Here is a 17672-nt window from a genome sequence, read left to right as displayed (position 1 = left end):
TTAAGGTGTACAAGTTATTTTGCATGGTGATGTTACAGAATATTAGGTTGTTTCAAAGAAAAGTTGTATTGTGGCACTCACATTTCCACGTCCAGACCCAGGTCTGGACACAGAAATGAGAGCAACTACACACATGCAGGGATCAGCGGAGCATTCTAAGCGGAGGTCATAGCGCGCCGACCGGAGCGGACCGCCAGAGAGCCAGACAGTACCCACATACAGGGGAGAGCCCATTTAAAACTCTGAGCCACATTATAAACTACAACATTTGTAAGTACACACCTATTTTAAAGCCAGTAAATAGCCATATAGTTTTACACTATTGGAGATTTTACAAGATTATTGGTCTTTTGATACGTAGAGGACACGATCTTAGAAGAATACTGATACCTACTTTGCCAGTTTGATGGGGAAAAGGTTAGTGTTCCAGTCAGTGGCGTAGCAACAGTGTGTGCAGAGGTTGCGACTGCAACGGGGCCCTTGGGCCAGAGGGGCCCTGCCCCCTCAACCACAGTATTAGCTCTCTATTAATCCTGTGCTGGTAATACTCACTTCTATAGAGGCTTTGAATAGTAGTGATCACTGACAAGCTGTTCCCCATCCCCTTCTTGCACATCTTACACTGTTGTCCTTGGCAGGTTTTGGTGCGCCATAACAATTGTTATGTGTAGAGTGCTTGGGGGGCCCCATGTAAAACTTGCATCGGGGCCCAGAGCTCCTCAGCTACGCCACTGGTTCCAGTGTGTATGCTGACCTACATATAGGTCTTTGGATCTGGTGAGTCTGTATATATGGGGTGTGGTGGTGGATCATCTGTGCCATTTTAAGAGGACCACAACTAGCACCACGAATATCTTGACGATTGAGGACACAATAATTACTATGTAGCGCTGCCTTCTGAGCGTATAGTCAATGAGTCACGGACACTGCAAAGAGGATCATTGGGTTACGTCTTTCACCTCTGGACCTCCTACACACCACCTGATTGAGGTCCAGGGCAAGCAAGGTATTGAACGACCCCTCCCACCCCTGCAAATGCTACTGCAACCGCCTCCCTTCTGGCCGTCAGCTCAGAACCATCCACCAGAATCACCAGGCACAGGAACTCCTTCTTCCCTCAGCTGTCCTTCTCCTGAACTCAAGCACCCTTTCTTGCAAAATCCCCTAGTTCTCCATTCCCACCCCCCAGCATCCTCTGCATCCCGTTTCTGTTTATCTGAAATGTCTAAATGCCGATCTCAACATCTGTTTACTGTTTTAGTATCCAATGGTGTTTGTACCATAAATAATTACATGTGCGGACGGACGCACCTGGCGAATAAAACCGATTTCTGATTCTGACTTGGCAGTCAGGTGTGCTCCATTAAAGGGTGGTGGCAAAAAAAAAGAAAACTGGACTTACCTGCGGCTACCTCGAGCGCACCGTAGCCCACAAGGTCCCATCCTCCTGGCACCTCCCGTAGTCCCGCTGGCGTCTCCGGTAATGCGGCACGCACCCGTCGTGTCATCAAGCCGGTTGCCGTAAGAGTCCTGCGCATGCGCAGTTCAGTAAAAATGACAAGACGGGTGTGCGCCGGAACGTGCATGTGCGACTTCACCCGAAGTCGCCATATTGCCGGAACAGCCAGCGGGACCGAGGAAGGGCCATCCCTTTTGGATGACAGAGAGAAAATCTTTTATTAGCATCCCTTGGTCCATCCTGAGCAGGGCCGGTGCTACCATAGAGGGAAAGGGGGCAATTGCCCCAGAGCCTGTGGGGGCCCACAAGGTGTCCTCCTCCAACTTAATTGTTGTTCCCTGTGGGTCCTTGCAGAGTCTTCAGCAGAGTAGCATCTCACCTGGCCCAGCTCAGGGGCCCTGGGGGGAAATTTGGCTGCAAAAAAGGGCCTCTACTGCGGCTTTTTAGTTGGGGGGGTGTCTATTGAGGGGCCCCTGGGTTAATTTTGCCCGGGGGCCCCATTATTACTACAACCGGCCCTGGTTCTGAGGTCAAGGACGGATCAAGACCAAGTTGCGCCTGGGGCAAGGTCAGGTTTTGGCGCCTAAAGGTCAGGTTTTGGGGCCTAAACTGCCATTCATTTTGCTGCCTTTTTAAGAATTCAACAAACTGCGCCTGGGGCAAGGTACCCGCTTGCCCCCCCTAGATCCGTCCCTGCCTGAGGTTTATTCACACAAGCCTGGAGTGGTACGTGGGGAATAAAAACTGTATATTCCTCCATATAAGACTACTTTTTAACCCTTGAAAATCTTCTGAAAAGTTGGGGGTCGTCTTATACGCCGGGTGTCATTGATGCGGGGTGATATACCCTATCCTGTTACCGCCTCTCAGATCTCCCTGCCGAGGGAGCGCAATCTATTCTTCCATACCGCTCTGATAAACAGGTAGACAAGGAGAGCTGACCAGTCTACTTAAAGGGACACTTAAGCCAGAAAAAAATGAGTTTTACTCACCTGGGGCTTCTACCAGCCCCCTGCAGCAGTCCTGTGCCCTCGCAGCCACTCACTAATCCTCTGTTCCCCCGCTGCCAGCTAGTTTCGTTTTTGCCGACAGGCCCGTCAGGACTGGCCACATGTAGCTTTTTCCGCATTCCCGACTGCAATTAGCGCTATCGCGGGCCGCTGCATGGGGCTGGTAGAAGCCCCAGGTGAGTAAAACTCATTTTTTTTTCTGACTTAAGGTTCACTTTAAGGAGAGTTGACCAATCCAACCAGTCAATTGACTATATACTTTTATATACTGGGTAACACATACAGTACAGCACCAGTATTTGTTCATACACAGCACCAGTACATGATTTTTTTATTTTAATGTGGTGTGCGTTGGAAGAGGGGTAGTCTTATACGAGAGTATATCCCAAACTCTATATTTTAACTGGAAAAGTTGGGGTGTCGTCTTAGGCCCCATTCACACTTGCGGTTCGAGTCCGCAAGTGTCCAGGGGCCGCAAAGAGACCGTACGGGTCTCTGCGCCAGGGATGGTCGTAGGCAGCCAACTTCGCTACGCTGGAACTACGCGTATTTTTACGCAAATACGCTTCGCAATCTACGGCTCCGAAATCAGCCACTTTGCTACGTTAGCATACCGTAGACTACGCATTAAAATACGCAAGCTTCACGTATTGCGTAGCGTAGTTGATGCGACCGCTTATGCCCTTATGCGGAAAAATTTCCGCAATAATCTGCTAACTATGCGAATACACAAACTAATTTAAGCATACATTCCAACATCCAATGCAAAATTGTATGCGTATAAAGGGCAATAAAATTTCTGCGCATGCGCAATGACCTAAATCAATGCAGTTACCGCACGCGTAGTTGACTTCGCAATACATACGTCAACTACGCGTAGCGGGCAAAGCTACGCATAGCGGGACTACGACTACGCGGAAATGCATAAGTGTAGTTTTTAAACTTCGCCTATGAACTACAATGCGTAGTTGCGTACTACAATGCGTAGATTCGCGCTGGCATAGTTTACGAGCAACCCTGCTCTGCGCTGGCCACAAGTTGCGCCGGATGCATGTATCAGTTCCGGCTACAATAAAGTAGCCAGAACTAGATACTTTGCAGTGCCGGAAAGGCACTGCAAGCATGGGGGATACCGGCGTGTAGTCCGGGCCCCCCAAGTGGCATAGGACCGGTGCTGGAAGCATCCGGTCCTATTGCCAGTGTGATGAGAAACATCCGTTTCTCATTGCACAGCATGGGCCGCATGTTCGGGTCAGGATCCAGCCCGGGTCCGCAGCCGCCCCGGGACGGACTGAAAAATAGCGCATGTTGGAAAAAAAAGCCGGACCGTCCCGGAGCTGCGTTCCCGGATCGGATCCGGACGGCGCACGAGTGTGAATGGATACATTGATTAACAATGTATCCGTTCACCATCCGCTGTGTACGGAGCGTTCCGGGTCCGGGGAAGCCGGACCTGGAACGCTAATGTGAACCGGGCCTTATACGCCCAGTCGTCTTATACGCCGGAATATACGGTATTCAAGTTGTTATAATAGACCTGAACAGTGTATACAGGGCCAGTTCTAGAGTTTTTGCTGCCTGAGGCAAACTTGTGAGGAGGCTGCGTCCCCCTGATTTGGAATGATCGCACAGCACTTTGCTCTGCTTCATTTAATGTTCTCACATGACATGCTGCAGCTCAACACGATAGCACACTGGCTGGCTGTGAATCTGCGAGTCTCACTTCTCCTCCTACTCTGACTGTATGCTGTTAGTGTAAACACAGTACAAACATGCTGTCCCTGTAACCTCTGCGTCTGATGCAAATGTTTCACCTTGCTTCATGAGAGAACCGGCCCTGAGTGTACAATCATTTTGCACACCTCATCAGTGAAACACTGCAGTAGTTTCTCCTAATATATGCAAATAAGAACACGTTAAAGCAAACCTGTGACTTTAATTGGCAAAAATAGAGATACTTAACTTGGTGCCCAGCCGAGACCCTCTTCCTCTACCTGTCCATGAACCAGTGTGGTCACAGTATGCAGATGCACTGATGTCCCGGGCCGTACCTGCTCAGTAGCACTGAGGCGCACAAGCACAGAGGGAATGGACAAGCCCATAGTCAAAGTCAAATAAGTTTGGAGATCTCCAGAGTTGGAACAGCAAGCTCAAGGGAGATAGGAGAAGCTTCACCTTCTAACGCAGCCTTGCTCAACCTTTACACCCTGGAGGAACCCTGCAAATAACTTTTGGATCTCAAGGAACCTCTGCAAACAATTTTTTGATCTCGAGGAACCCCTGCATTTATTTTTCAAGAGGCATGGTCTTTAAAAGCAGGTGCATCTGTTTATTTCCCTACCCCCATTACACTGCCACTCATACTGTCTCCTTATTCTAATGCTTTAATGAATGTGCTCATTATTATTCTGACCCCCAATTTAGTGCTTCTTTTTTAGAATCCCCTATTATAATGTTCTCTATTATTCTTCCCCCCACGATGGAGGAAAATGCCAAGGAACCCCTGCAGAGTGCTCAAGGAACCCTGGGGTTCCTGGGAACCCTGCTTGAGAAAGCCTGCTCTAACGAGTAAAGTTTAAAGGTTGATTGAACTAAGGCAAAGCTACCTAGGCTAAGCACAAAGGTATGCTCACCCTGGATCCACAAACCTCTGTGCGTTGTCTGTTCCTCCCTTCGATCCCTCGGGTCTACATAATCACTATTTGAAAAATCAGACTTTTGGCTAAAGATAGAGTTTTTAGACAGGAAGAGGCGGGCTTACTACAATGTTCTCTTCTATCCCCCAACCATTTCCTCCTCTTGAGGGGGGGAAAGTGAGACGGTGGAGAGGGGGGAATGGGAGGGTGATAGGAGGGAAGATCACAGCAAGCCCGCCTCTTCCTATCTAAAGATTTGACTTCCTGTCAAAATTTTCAAGGCGTAATTAAAGTACAAAGAAAGTATGCTTCACTGCAACTGTTAACGCATTGTGCGGTAAAACACTGCATGCCTCACGTTATTACCAACGGATCCATCACACTGCACTGCCAACGCAACAATGTGAACAGATGTGAACAGTACCACTACCTTTACAATAAAACTGTATTGCATTAGTAATGCGATTATATTGTCTGACGCAACAGACCACAGCGCACCAGAGTGAAAGTAGTCTTAAAGTTAGATACTTACCTTAAGTAGTGGAAAAACTTGTTGAGGACAATCAAGCCACATGTTTTTAAGCAGGCAAGTCATTGGTCTGTAATTTCGAAAGTCAGTAATAAATCGGAGCAGTGCCACATACACAATTATTTATACATTAGATGGGCTTTATGGAGTACTGCTGCACCAAAAACCCAGCTCTGTTTGTGGGTATTTGGAGACCGCCTGTGCCCCATACTGTACTGTTACCATAGTTAAAAATACATATACTGTACAAATTTTGATTGTAGTTTTAGAATTTTGTAACTAGCTTCAAAAAGGTCACAGAAGATGTTGGCGCTATGGAAATCTGAAATAATAATTAACATGAAAAGGCAACTTAAAGGATACACGTGGTGAAAATAAACTAATGAAATAAACAATTGTATCTATCCTCCTTCTCCTAAAAAATGACTTTTTGAGATATTCCACAGTTTTATTTTATATTTAAATCTACTTTTTAAGTTTTTACTGTTTCATTGGTTTTGCTCAATGACCTATCCATTGAAGTATGCCAGAGCTAAAATCTATGAACTATTGACCCCTTTTATGTCTTTCCTGCTCTCAGAAGCCATTTTCTGCTAGGAAAGTGTTTCATAGTTGTAATTTCTTATCAGTGAGTCCTGACTAAGGATCGGTCCTCACTTGTCCAGTTGCAGAGTGGATCTGTTTCAAATGGATCCGTTTCAAAAAAAGAAGCAGCATACATTTCTAGTCCGTGGAAGCATATCCCCAGTCCTGGCTGTGGTGGTGGGGGGCTGGCGGGGGCGCCGAACTGGAAGGGCTAGCAGCCAGGAAGGGGAGCAGCACAGCAACGGGGAAGGGGTTGGCCTTCCCTCACCTGGGTCCCCCGTCCCCGTTCCGCCTCCAGCTATGTCCGCTATAGTAAACACCACGCACAACACGTTACGCCACGCACAACACGCACAGTACAATCGTACAGTAGCAAGGCACAATCAGGCACTGAATCTTGTAACGCAAGTTACACTGCAGTCTCTTCTAGGCTATGAGCGCTGACTTAGTACAGCAGAAGTCAAACTTATTAAATAACGATTTAATATTCCAGAAAAAAAGTGGAACAATGCAGAAAATAATATATACAAAAGATTTACAAAAACAAAGTAAAAATTACAAAATAAAAGTTACAAAGATACACAAGACAATTTTGCTTAAAAATAGAATGGGAAAAAACGGAAATTGATCTTTTACCAGCGCAAATGTCCAACCGTGGAGGGACACAAATTTTCCGATTCGATCGGGATCATCTCTAGCGATCTGCTACCCTCAGGAGAAGATATTTTTTTGGCATCTGGCCCTGCCTTTTATACTGGGAAATATGCCTGGAGGCTGCAACTTCATTAGGGAAGGGGAGGAACTAGTTTTAATTAGTTTTCTTTCCAGACATTTCCCCTCTCTCCATATTATATTTACACACATCAAAGACTTCCCTACTCCAAGTTACAGGTGATAAACACATTGGTGACAACTTTGAGCAAGGCTTTCAACATTCCAGCAGGCTGTCATATGTAAATTCCAGAGTTTCCTGTTAGCCCCTTGAAGTTCCCAGACTCAGGTATATTGGCTTGTTTATATATACACAAAGTTCAAAGCAATGCAACCCCTTTGCAGGATGCAGGACAAAAGAGGGGCTCGTTATCTACCTCTTTCCTTGCTGGGAGGTTACCGGTGACAAAGCAAAGTATACATATGAGACAGTAGTCAGACCAAAGGGTCCGATCACCTGTATAGGCTTCAAAGCAACTGTCTGATTAAGTATTTCCTAATTAGAAGCAGACAATGGTAGCTTCCCCTGCTGGACAATGAATGCAGAGTTCATTTATATTTACATACAGGAACTCACATGAAGCACGCTGGCAGACTGGCATACATACACCTCTGAAAGATACACAGCAGATGAAAAATAGGTCTTCCACGAGCTATTACACGGCTGCTATGTTCTGCATATTACCGTACATATCATCATCACCCCAATATATCATCACAGCTCCGATTTTGGTCTGGGCCCAAAAACAGAGCCACGGATACGTTTTAACAACAAGTGTGAACCGGCCCTCAGACAGGAATTGCCACATACATACCTGATGTTTAACTCTTTCAGGAAGAGAAAGAAAAAAAGGAACACAGCATAGTTATTTGTGTACTTGGCCCTGTACATACCCATGTCTATCTCATCATGTCACATGTCACTTCCAGTATCCTTTAAAGAGACACTGAAGTGAAAAAAAAAAAATGATATAGTGAATTGGTTGTGTACTATGAATAATTACTAGAAGCAAAGAAAATATTCTCATACTTTTATATTCAGGTATATAGTGTTTTTTCTAACATTTCATCACTCTATAATATGTGCAGATTACACAACACTCAGCATTCAAAATTATTCTTTCAGAGCAGTCTGTGAAGTAATGACCTCTCCTCTGGCAGAGGAAAAGTAAATAGTCCAGGAACAGTTGAGATAATAAAAGTCAGATAACAGCCCTCTCCACGACTAACTTAGTTAATGTATAATGCTACACATACAAATCATAATATCATCATTTTTTTTTCGCTTCAGTGTCTCTTTGAGTACCAGCAGCGTAGATATATGTACCTCACTGAGCTCACCCGCTGCATGCGCACATGTTCGTCGCCACCCATAAGTACACAGATCAGTGAATGGGAGCACAGTTCCCATTCACTGATCTAAGTGCTTGCGATCAATGTTCACCAACATCAATCAGATGCCCTTGGTCACTGGCAAAAGTGAAAGTAAAGCATACACACATTACTTCCTGAGGAATGAAGAGTGTCTGTGTGTGTGGAGGGGGACATCTAGAGGCCAAATAGTAAAATTAATTCTTCATACATCCCAATAATAAATAAAAATACATAAAATATCCAATTAATTAATCTCTTACCTCTCTTCCCAAAGTTACCAAAATAAAACACTTTTAATTAAAAAAAAAATAATCTTTTTTTCCCCCTTATTATTCCCATTAAAATGCATTTGAATAAAATAATTCTTAGGAAAATGTACCATCCAAAAAAAGCCTAACTGGTGGCAAAAAAACAAGATATAGATCACTTTGTTGTTATAAGTAGTGATAAAGTTATTATTTTGATTGTAAATGTAAAATTTGCTCTGGTCCGTAAGGGGAAAAATCCCTCAGTGGTTAACCTCCTCAGCGGTATGGACGACTATACACGTCCATCACCGCCGGAGGTCGCCGCTCAGGCCCTGCTAGGCCGATTTGAGTGAAATAAAAAGCAGCACACGCAGCTGGCACTTTGCCAGCCGCGTGTGCTGCCTGATCGCCGCCGCTCTGCGGCGATCCGCCGCGAGCAGCGGCGAAAGAGGGTCCCCCCAGCCGCCCGAGCCCTGCGCAGCCGGAACAAAAGTTCCGGCCAGCGCTAAGGGCTGGATCGGAGGCGGCTGACGTCAGGACGTCGGCTGACATCCATGACGTCACTCCGCTCGTCGCTATGGCGACGATGTAAGCAAAACAAGGAAGGCTGCTTATTGCGGCCTTCCTTGTTTATTCTGGGCGCCGGAGGCGATCGGAAGAACGCCTCCGGAGCGCCCTCTAGTGGGCTTTCATGCAGCCAACTTTCAGTTGGCTGCATGAAACAGTTTTTTTTCAATTAAAAAAAAACCCTCCCGCAGCCGCCCTGGCGATCTTAATAGACCGCCAGGGAGGTTAACTGGTTAAACGATATTAGATTGCTGAAAAGCACAAAGTCAGGGAACGTGATTTGCAAATTTGCAAATATTTGTTTGCCCTAGATGTCATTTATCTCATTGGCATAGCATTGTATTTCCGATTTTGTGCGCATGTGTAAATTTCCTGCCTTTAGAATTCAGGACAACCGGCCTGTGTCTTTTCTTTTTTTATTTTTTTCCAAGTGCCATATCTGATTGGTGTTTCAATGAAAGTCAAATTCAATGAATTGGATTCAATAAAAGTCAATAGGAACACAGAAAAATACCAGAAAAAAAATATTTTACATTGAAATTTTCAATTTTCAATGTAAACAGACTGGATTTTCATGTAAATTAAATTGGTGGTATTAATGAAAAAAAGTGCAATGTGAAACTTTGCATATAAAAATTACAAAAATGTGCACTGTCTGTACAAAAATAATACAAATATTGCAAACGCAGATTCGTGCTGGTTGAAAATTGCTTTTTTTCCCACAAGGACCGGCATAAATGGCTCCTTATGCTTGCCTATACACACTGCTGCGCTTGCCCCGCGCTTTTTAAATCGCAAAGCCTTCATGAAAGTAGAAAAACGCATTGCACCAGTGTGTACAGTTCTTCACAATTTTGATGATTTTTCAAAAGACCTTGTGATCAGCGCTGCATAATATGTTGGCGCTTTATAAATACAATAAATAAATAATAATAAATTAATTAATTAAAAAATGCATGCCATTTTAAAAGCGCAGCCTTGTGTACAGCCCCTTATGCTATAAGAGCTATGTAATAAGCATTCCAAGACTTGCTGTATAAAGTTACATGCTGGTGCTCGGCTGAGCAACCTCCCCCTCCACTCCTGTCTCTCCTCCTCCGTACAATGTCCCATTTTCACATGTCATCTGTGTGTGCTTTGCCCCTGTGTCATCTGAGCAGGTGTTTCCTCCCGTCCCTGTCACTCTCTGCAGCCTGTAGTGCAATACAGTCACACCTGGTGTCAGGAGGGAGGTGGGTGTCATGGCTACCGCTGGGCTCTTTGGTTTCCTGTCACTAGGCCTCAGTGACCTCTATCAGTGGGCTGTCTGGCTCGGCCTCCTCCTAGTTCTGTACAAAGCCTCTAAGCTGTATGTGAGATGGCAGGTGCTAAGAAAAGCCTTCAGTGCTTTCCAGGGTCCTAAACGTCACTGGCTGTTCGGCAATGCTCATGAGGTAAGAATCAGCTGCTGTGAGAGAATTTCCATAGCTGTAGCTACAGATATTATCTGTTGTGGACGGCAAAAGGGTTTAGCTTCTTTAGCTCCTCTGTTATTTCCATTTGCACTGGTTTCCCTTCACTTCATCTCCACATAGATGTCCATGGCTTCAATAAAACCCCAAGGCTGGATAGACACTTGGTAACACGGCGTCTGTTTTGCGTCAAGCGCAAAGAATCCCACATGTAATGTATTGCTATGGACCGCTCGCAATTGCATTGCGGTTTTTGCATTGGTATTGCGCGACAAAAACTGCAAGCCTTTAGTATTTTAGCGCTATGCGTTAAAACTCATGCAAACACATTTCAAGAGTGTGAACGAAGTTGTAGTAAAATTTTTGGCCCCTGCGTTAGTCCCAAGAACAAACGGAAAGATTTGGCGCATACTACATGTACGCTTGAGTGCCGGCACTTGCCAACCCTTAGGCCCCGTTCACACTTGCGGTTCTCTGCCAAACGGACCGGATGACCTGACCGGATCCGGATCCGGATCGGAACCGTAAGGTTCTGATCCGGATCCGATCCGGATCCGGTCAGTTTGCATCAGGTGTTCATCAGGATGCGATCCGGATCCGTTTGGCAAAAGATAGTAGAAAAGGAATAAAAATGTTGGGGTCTGGGAGGTCAGCAGAAGGTGGACCTGTGGAATCAGGCCCTCCGCTGTTTAGCACTCACCTCCACCTCCGACATACTGCCAACATCTCCAGCACGTTTAAAATCACTGCTGCTCCACTCCAAAATGCTTGCCCATGTGTCCCCATCCAAAATCGCCACTTCAATACGCATAGGAAGTGGGGTAGTACATCCGGATTTTTAGCCAGTGTGTTGTGCGCTCTCCGGTTCTCATTGGTTTGTATTGGCCGGATGGTGCAGTCCGGCTTGCTCCGGATACGGCTGCCGGAGGAGCCGGACCAAAAAATAGCACATGTTGGGTCTTATGCCGGAGTCCGGATCCGGTCCGGACGAAACGGACGCATGTGAACGGACGCATAGGCTTTCATTGCTATGCCGTGCGTCCGTTCCGTCCGTTCTGCATGCGGTCCGGCTCCGGCACGGCGATTCCGGACGGCGACCGCTAATGTGAACCGGGCCTTATTGTTTTAGATCGAGTTGCGGGGTGTTTTCAGTGTGATTCTTTTAGTGAAGGGTCTATCTGCCCTGCTGCATTCTATTGCCAATTGATTTTACTTTTCATATGTATACCACAGCTGCCTAGGCACTGTAAAATGACACGGAAGCGGAAAAAAAACAGCTCATGATATAATAAATTGGTTGTGTAGTACGGATAATTAATAGAACATTAGTAAAATAGCGTTATATTTTTATTTTTAGTTATATAGCTTTTTTTATAACATTGCATCATTCTCTAATAATTTGCAGTTTCCACAATACACTCCGCATTCGAAATGATTTCACAGAGCAGGCTACTGACCCTTTGAACTTTTCTCTGCAGAAAAAACATAAACAACGAAGAAACAATGAGAGACAGTTGAGATAAGAGCTTCAAAGGACAGTGCTGTCCACGACTTTATAAAGTCCAGTACTCAGAGAAGCTCTTTTGCATAGATAACAACTGAAGTTTCTTAACTCTTCCTGTACTGGAAACAATAGGAGACTCATATCTGTGCTAATAATGTTTTATTTCTTAGCAGTACTACACATACAAATCATTATATCATAAGTTTATTTTCACTTCAGATTCCCTTTAAGTAAACCAAGGGTCTTATCTATTTGGCATAAATACCTCACAATCTTTGCAAAACCCATTGTAATTAATGTATCTGGATGACACTTATATTTGCAAAAAACTTTTCCTTCTCCTTCTGATTGTATGTTCTAACATTGTTAGTCAACGGGAATGGTCTGAAGAAGGCTTACTAGCTGACAGCTTACTGTTTTTCTTTTAAATCATCCAATAGATTGTATTATCCTGATTTAAAACCTCCTGTCTGTAAAATACAAGCTCAATTATTGTACAGCAATGCTTAGCTACTAAAATAAGGAATTATACACACAGTGTTTCTCTCCCTCCTGCCTCATCCCCCTCCGCTTACTTGTAGAGTCGTCAGACACAGGCTGGGGGCTGAAATGATTTGTCTGTGATCTGTCCACACAAGAGCAGCTTGCAAACAAATAAGGATTAAAGCAAGCCAGCCAACTAGCCAAGTACATCTGTAGGTAACTTTTCTTCCATTAGGGTTCGTTCACACCTAGGGTGTTTTGCAATTTTTGTTAAGCACTGGCAATTTTCAAAATCACCCTTAAAGGGGAACTTCAGCCTAAACAAACATACTGTCATTGAAGAGAGTCTGAAGCGAGAATAAATCTCGCTTCAGACCTCATAAATAGCAGGGGCACGTGTGCCCCTGCTAAAACGCCGCTATAGCGCGGCTTAACGGGGGTCCCTTCACCCCCAAATCCCCCTCGATACACCCGGGGAGCGCTTCCTGGTTGGGGCAGGGCTAACCGCCGCAGCCCTGCCCCACGCGCGTCTGTCAGCGCGTATCTCCGCCTCTCCCCCGCCCCTCTCAGTCTACCTTCACTGAGAGTGGCGGGGGAGAGGCGGCGATGCGCCGCTGACAGACGCGACTGGAGGCAGGGCTGCAGCCGTTAGCCCTGCCTCCAGGAAGGGAAATTCTGCGACCTTTCTACGACACACTTTTGCGGGGGGTGGGTTGGGGGTGAAGGGACCCCCGTTTAGCCGCGGGATAGCGGCGTTTTAGCAGGGGCACACGTGCCCCTGCTATTTATGAGCTCTGAAGCGAGATTTATTCTCGCTTCAGAGTCTCTTTAAGTTACATTAGTTATGTTAATTAGAATAGATAGGTAATATAATCTCTTACCCACCCTGTTTTAAAAGAACAGGCAAATGTTTGTGATTCATGGGGGCTGCCATCTTTGTCATGGGGGCAGCCATCTTTTTGGTTGAAAGGAGGTGACAGGGAGCATAAGACACGGTTCCAACTGTCCTGTGCCCTGATTACCCCTCCCAACTGCACATGCTAGGCTTCAAATGTCAAATTCAAAATGTCAAAAGAAAAAAAAATGCACCAAAACACCAGAACGAGAACAACAACATCAGAAATCCCATCATGCTTTGCACAGCATAAGGGGAAAACTGCCCGGGCAGTTTTCTTCTGTGCAGCTAAAAATGAGGCTTGTATAAGAGAAACAAAGTTCTGATGCTGTGAAACTGTTAAAGAAACACCAAGCCTTTTCAGTCGATTTTTAGTCCGGAGGTTCACTTTAAAGTGACCCTAAAGTCAGGAATAAAAAATGAGTTTAAATCACCTGGGGCTTCCCGCAGCCCCCTGAAGCTGATCGGTGCCCACGCTGACTCCATCAGATGTCCCTGGACCGGCCGGCGGCGACTTCCGGATTCGCCGTCACCGGCCGACAGGCTGGGAACGCGAGTGATTCTTCGCGTTCCCAGCCAGAATATCGCACCCTATGCTGCTATTGCAGCACAGGGAGGCTGCAATAGCAGCATAGGGGGCGCTATTCTGGCTGGGAACGCGAAGAATCACTCGCGTTCCCAGCCTGTCGGCCGGTGACGGCGAATCCGGAAGTCGCCGCCGGCCGGTCCAGGGACATCTGATGGAGTCAGCGTGGGCACCGATCAGCTTCAGGAGGCTGCGGGAAGCCCCAGGTGAGTTCATTTTTTATTCCTGACTTTAGGTTCACTTTAAAGCGCTTGTGCAATGATTCCCTATGAGAGCGTTCACATCTAAGCGGTTTGTTTCCGATCTGCTCAGCAATGCGCTGCCTGTACCATTTTTAGGGCGATTTTGCTACAATGGAAGGTATAGGAAAAACGCTCACAAAATCGCTCTGTGCGGCGATTGCGTTTGCGCTTTTAAGAATACATACATTGTATGTACTGACTGAGGAAACCACAATCTCTAGGGGGATCACTTTAGATTTCCGGCCTCTGGTGCACTACAGCGGTGAACCTTGTCCTGGGAATGGGCGATAAGAGGGCAGATGTGGGAGGGAAGTGGGAGGAACATATAGAGGAGGTCAACTTCTTCCTGTTCCTGTGTATTCGAAAATTTGTCAAATATTTTTTCAGAGGGTTTTGGAGACCAAACAAGACCCAGAGAGGTATGTCAGCCATAGTGGTAATCTTCTGTCAAGGGTAAGTATGCTTAGTTCAAGCAAGTGTGTACGAAAATCTAAAGGGCAGCCAGTAGTAATGCTACAGTTGAGTAATAAACCCTAGACAGCCATGCTAAGTTACCGGATTAGAGGTGGTTCTAAAATATCTGTTGTCTATTTACTGTATAGAAGTCTGGAGTTTGAACCCTGCTTATGGCTTCAGAGATACCTTCAATCTGATATGTCTGTTATCTATTGTATTGTGGCTTGAGTAAATATATACAGTATCTATAGTCATGGCCGGATTTCTGGCAAGGCCACATAGGCCATGGCCTAGGGCACCAGATAAACAAGGGGCGGCCTGCAGGCAGTGGGCATTATTTGCAGGGCATTATTTCCAAGTGTCCAAACAAATGAAAGGGGTCAGGATAACTGCACTCTTAGTACCAGCTGGCATCTGCCTGTGCTGTGCTACAGGCAGCTGTAGTCCGTTAACCAAACATCTGTGAACAGTGTGTGACTAGCAAAAGCCAGACCTTGTCCAATGACATAGTAGCAGCTGCAGGCAGTTACAGAAGGCCAGGTCTCACGCACTTGGTGTGGGGGATGAAAGGACCTGAGCCAGCACCAGCAAATAGTACATAATACAGAAGGCATCCTATCACAGTACCCATTTCTTAATTATTGATTGGCCAGCGCTGTTACCCTGGAGACAGCAGTGGGTACAGGACTCACTTTTACATGTTGCTGACCCCACCCAATGTCCAATTGTGAGCCACTTGTGACTATGTGGGTGTGGTGGACGGCTCCCACCACGCCCATCACCTGTAGATCGCTTGATTGACCAGTTCCCCCGTGTGATATGATTGATTCACTTCATGTTACCATGGAGACCTCAGCACTAGCCGCAATAGTGGACACCAGCGACCCAAACATTTTTGGGTGGGTGGATGTGTAGAGAGAGGTGGTAGGATACGGTTTCGGTTGGGGCGGCTGGTAATAGTCGGCCTTGGGCGGTAAAAAGTACAAATCCGGCCCTGTCTATAGTACTTAAAGGACTACTGTAGGGGGGGTCGGGGGAAAATGAGTTGAACTTACCCGGGGCTTCTAGTGGTCCCCCGTAGACATCCTGTGCCCGCACAGCCACTCACTGATGCTCCGGCCCCGCCTCCGGTTCACTTCTGGAATTTCTGACGTTAAAGTCGGAAACCCACTGCGTCTGCGCGGCCGCGCCCTCGCTACCACTGACGTCACCAGGAGTGTATTGTGCCGGCCCAGTACAGTCTGTCACATTTTAAGGGACAACTATGGTGAAAAAATTTAAAATCTGACAGTCCATCTCCTTATAGGGGATTCTCAGGGTTTTCTTTGTTTTCAAAAACATTTCCTGAACAGCAGTTTAACTGTCAAAATAGTAAGATACCAGCCAGCCTCCCTACTCACTTGCACACTATTTTATCAGTTAGACTTTGCAACTTTGTTCAGGAAATTAAGTTGAAAACAAAAAAAAAAAAACATGAGAATCCCCCCTGAGGAGATGGACTGGACCAAAACCTGTCAGATTTTAACTGCCTACTTTTTTCACATTAGTGGTCCTTTAAGTTAAGTAATGCCACCTGCTCCTAGCATATGAATGTGAATTAATTGGGTAATTTACACTCTCATACAATCTACGCTGCATATAGAAAAAGTCGGGGTGGAGGAACACAAGAAAGTTAATGGTGAATATATCAACTACCACCTGAACCCCCCCCCTGCTCCAGCCTCTGCCCCTGCTCCAGGGCACCATAGCATATGCTATGGATGCAATGGCTATTGCTACACCTGTTACACCTGTAACCCCTGGTCTCTCAATCATCAAAAGTGGCCCAACTTAAAGAGAATCTGTACTCTAAAATTCTTACAATAAAAAGCATACCATTCTATTCATTATGTTCTCCTGGGCCCCTCTGTGCTGTTTCTGCCACTCCCTGCTGCAATCCTGGCTTGTAATTGCCAGTTTTAGGCAGTGTTTTCAAACAAAAGACATGGCTGCTAACCAGCATGTGATAGGCTCAGAGAAGCTCAGTCTGTGACTCATACAGAGCCTGGAAGGGGCGTGGAGAGGGTGTGTATAGCTTCTATCCTATCACAAGCAGAACAGCACATTCTTGCCTGAGCCCGACAAAGCCGTCAAAAGAATGAAGATTAGATTATATTACAGAGATAATACAGCCACTGTGCAACTAGGAAAGACTGCAATAAGACAGACCACAACTCTTAGAACAGGTATAGGAACTTATTGGATAGAAGAAATAAGGCTGAAAATTTTGTTACTCTTTAAGCCACAGCTCTCAATGCTCGTACGCACATGCAACTTTTCGGCACGACCAACCTAACCACATGACAGACCGCACGACCAAGCGATTGCACCACTTGTATTTTCCATGCACCAACCAAGTGAACAACAAATTCATTTGCATACTGCACGCATGCAACAGACCGCACTATATGGCTGCATTCAAAACAAGTACAAAGTGTTCAAATGACTTTAAAACGTAATATGCTGTTTGCATCACATCGCATGATTTTCTTGAAAGATGATTTGTGGAAAAATTATTTATCTGTCATGTCACACAATTCATCTTTTATTGGGTACTAAGCTCAACGGTGCAAAAATATACTTAAAGTGTACCAGAGATTGTATAAATCAAAAGATTTATACATACCTGGGGCTTCCTCCAGCCCCATCCGCTCGGATCGCTCCCACGCCGCCGTCCCCCGCTGCTCACAGCTTTGGGAACCGGGTCCCGTCACTTTTGTCAGTCGGAGCCAGTCGTAAGAGAAGTGCGCCCTCTATGTATCTCTCCAGCAGCTGCTGGAGAGATATGCAAAGACTGCACTTCTCCTGCGTAGACTGGAGCCAACTGATGGAAGTGCAGGGACCCGGTACTGGCGCTGCAGGCAGCGGAGGACGGCGGCGTGGTGGCGATCCGAGCA

At 45.9% G+C, this 17672-nt stretch overlaps 1 protein-coding gene across 1 annotated transcript in view; it reads left to right on the top strand.

The window, feature by feature from the left end:
• The first annotated feature begins 10284 nt into the window (after positions 1-10284).
• LOC137520765 (cytochrome P450 4B1-like) overlaps positions 10285-17672 on the top strand; it is a 64523-nt gene continuing 57135 nt past the window's right edge. Inside the window, exon 1 of the mRNA XM_068239101.1 lies at positions 10285-10552. Coding sequence (XP_068095202.1) covers positions 10361-10552 — 192 coding nt within the window. The 5' untranslated portion in view covers positions 10285-10360. The remainder of the gene's footprint in view (positions 10553-17672) is intronic.

Source organism: Hyperolius riggenbachi, chromosome 6 (genome assembly GCF_040937935.1).
Source record: "Hyperolius riggenbachi isolate aHypRig1 chromosome 6, aHypRig1.pri, whole genome shotgun sequence".
Lineage (NCBI taxonomy): Eukaryota > Metazoa > Chordata > Amphibia > Anura > Hyperoliidae > Hyperolius > Hyperolius riggenbachi.
The sequence above is the reverse complement of the archived record's forward strand: the minus strand, read 5'-3'. Positions and strand labels throughout refer to the sequence as shown.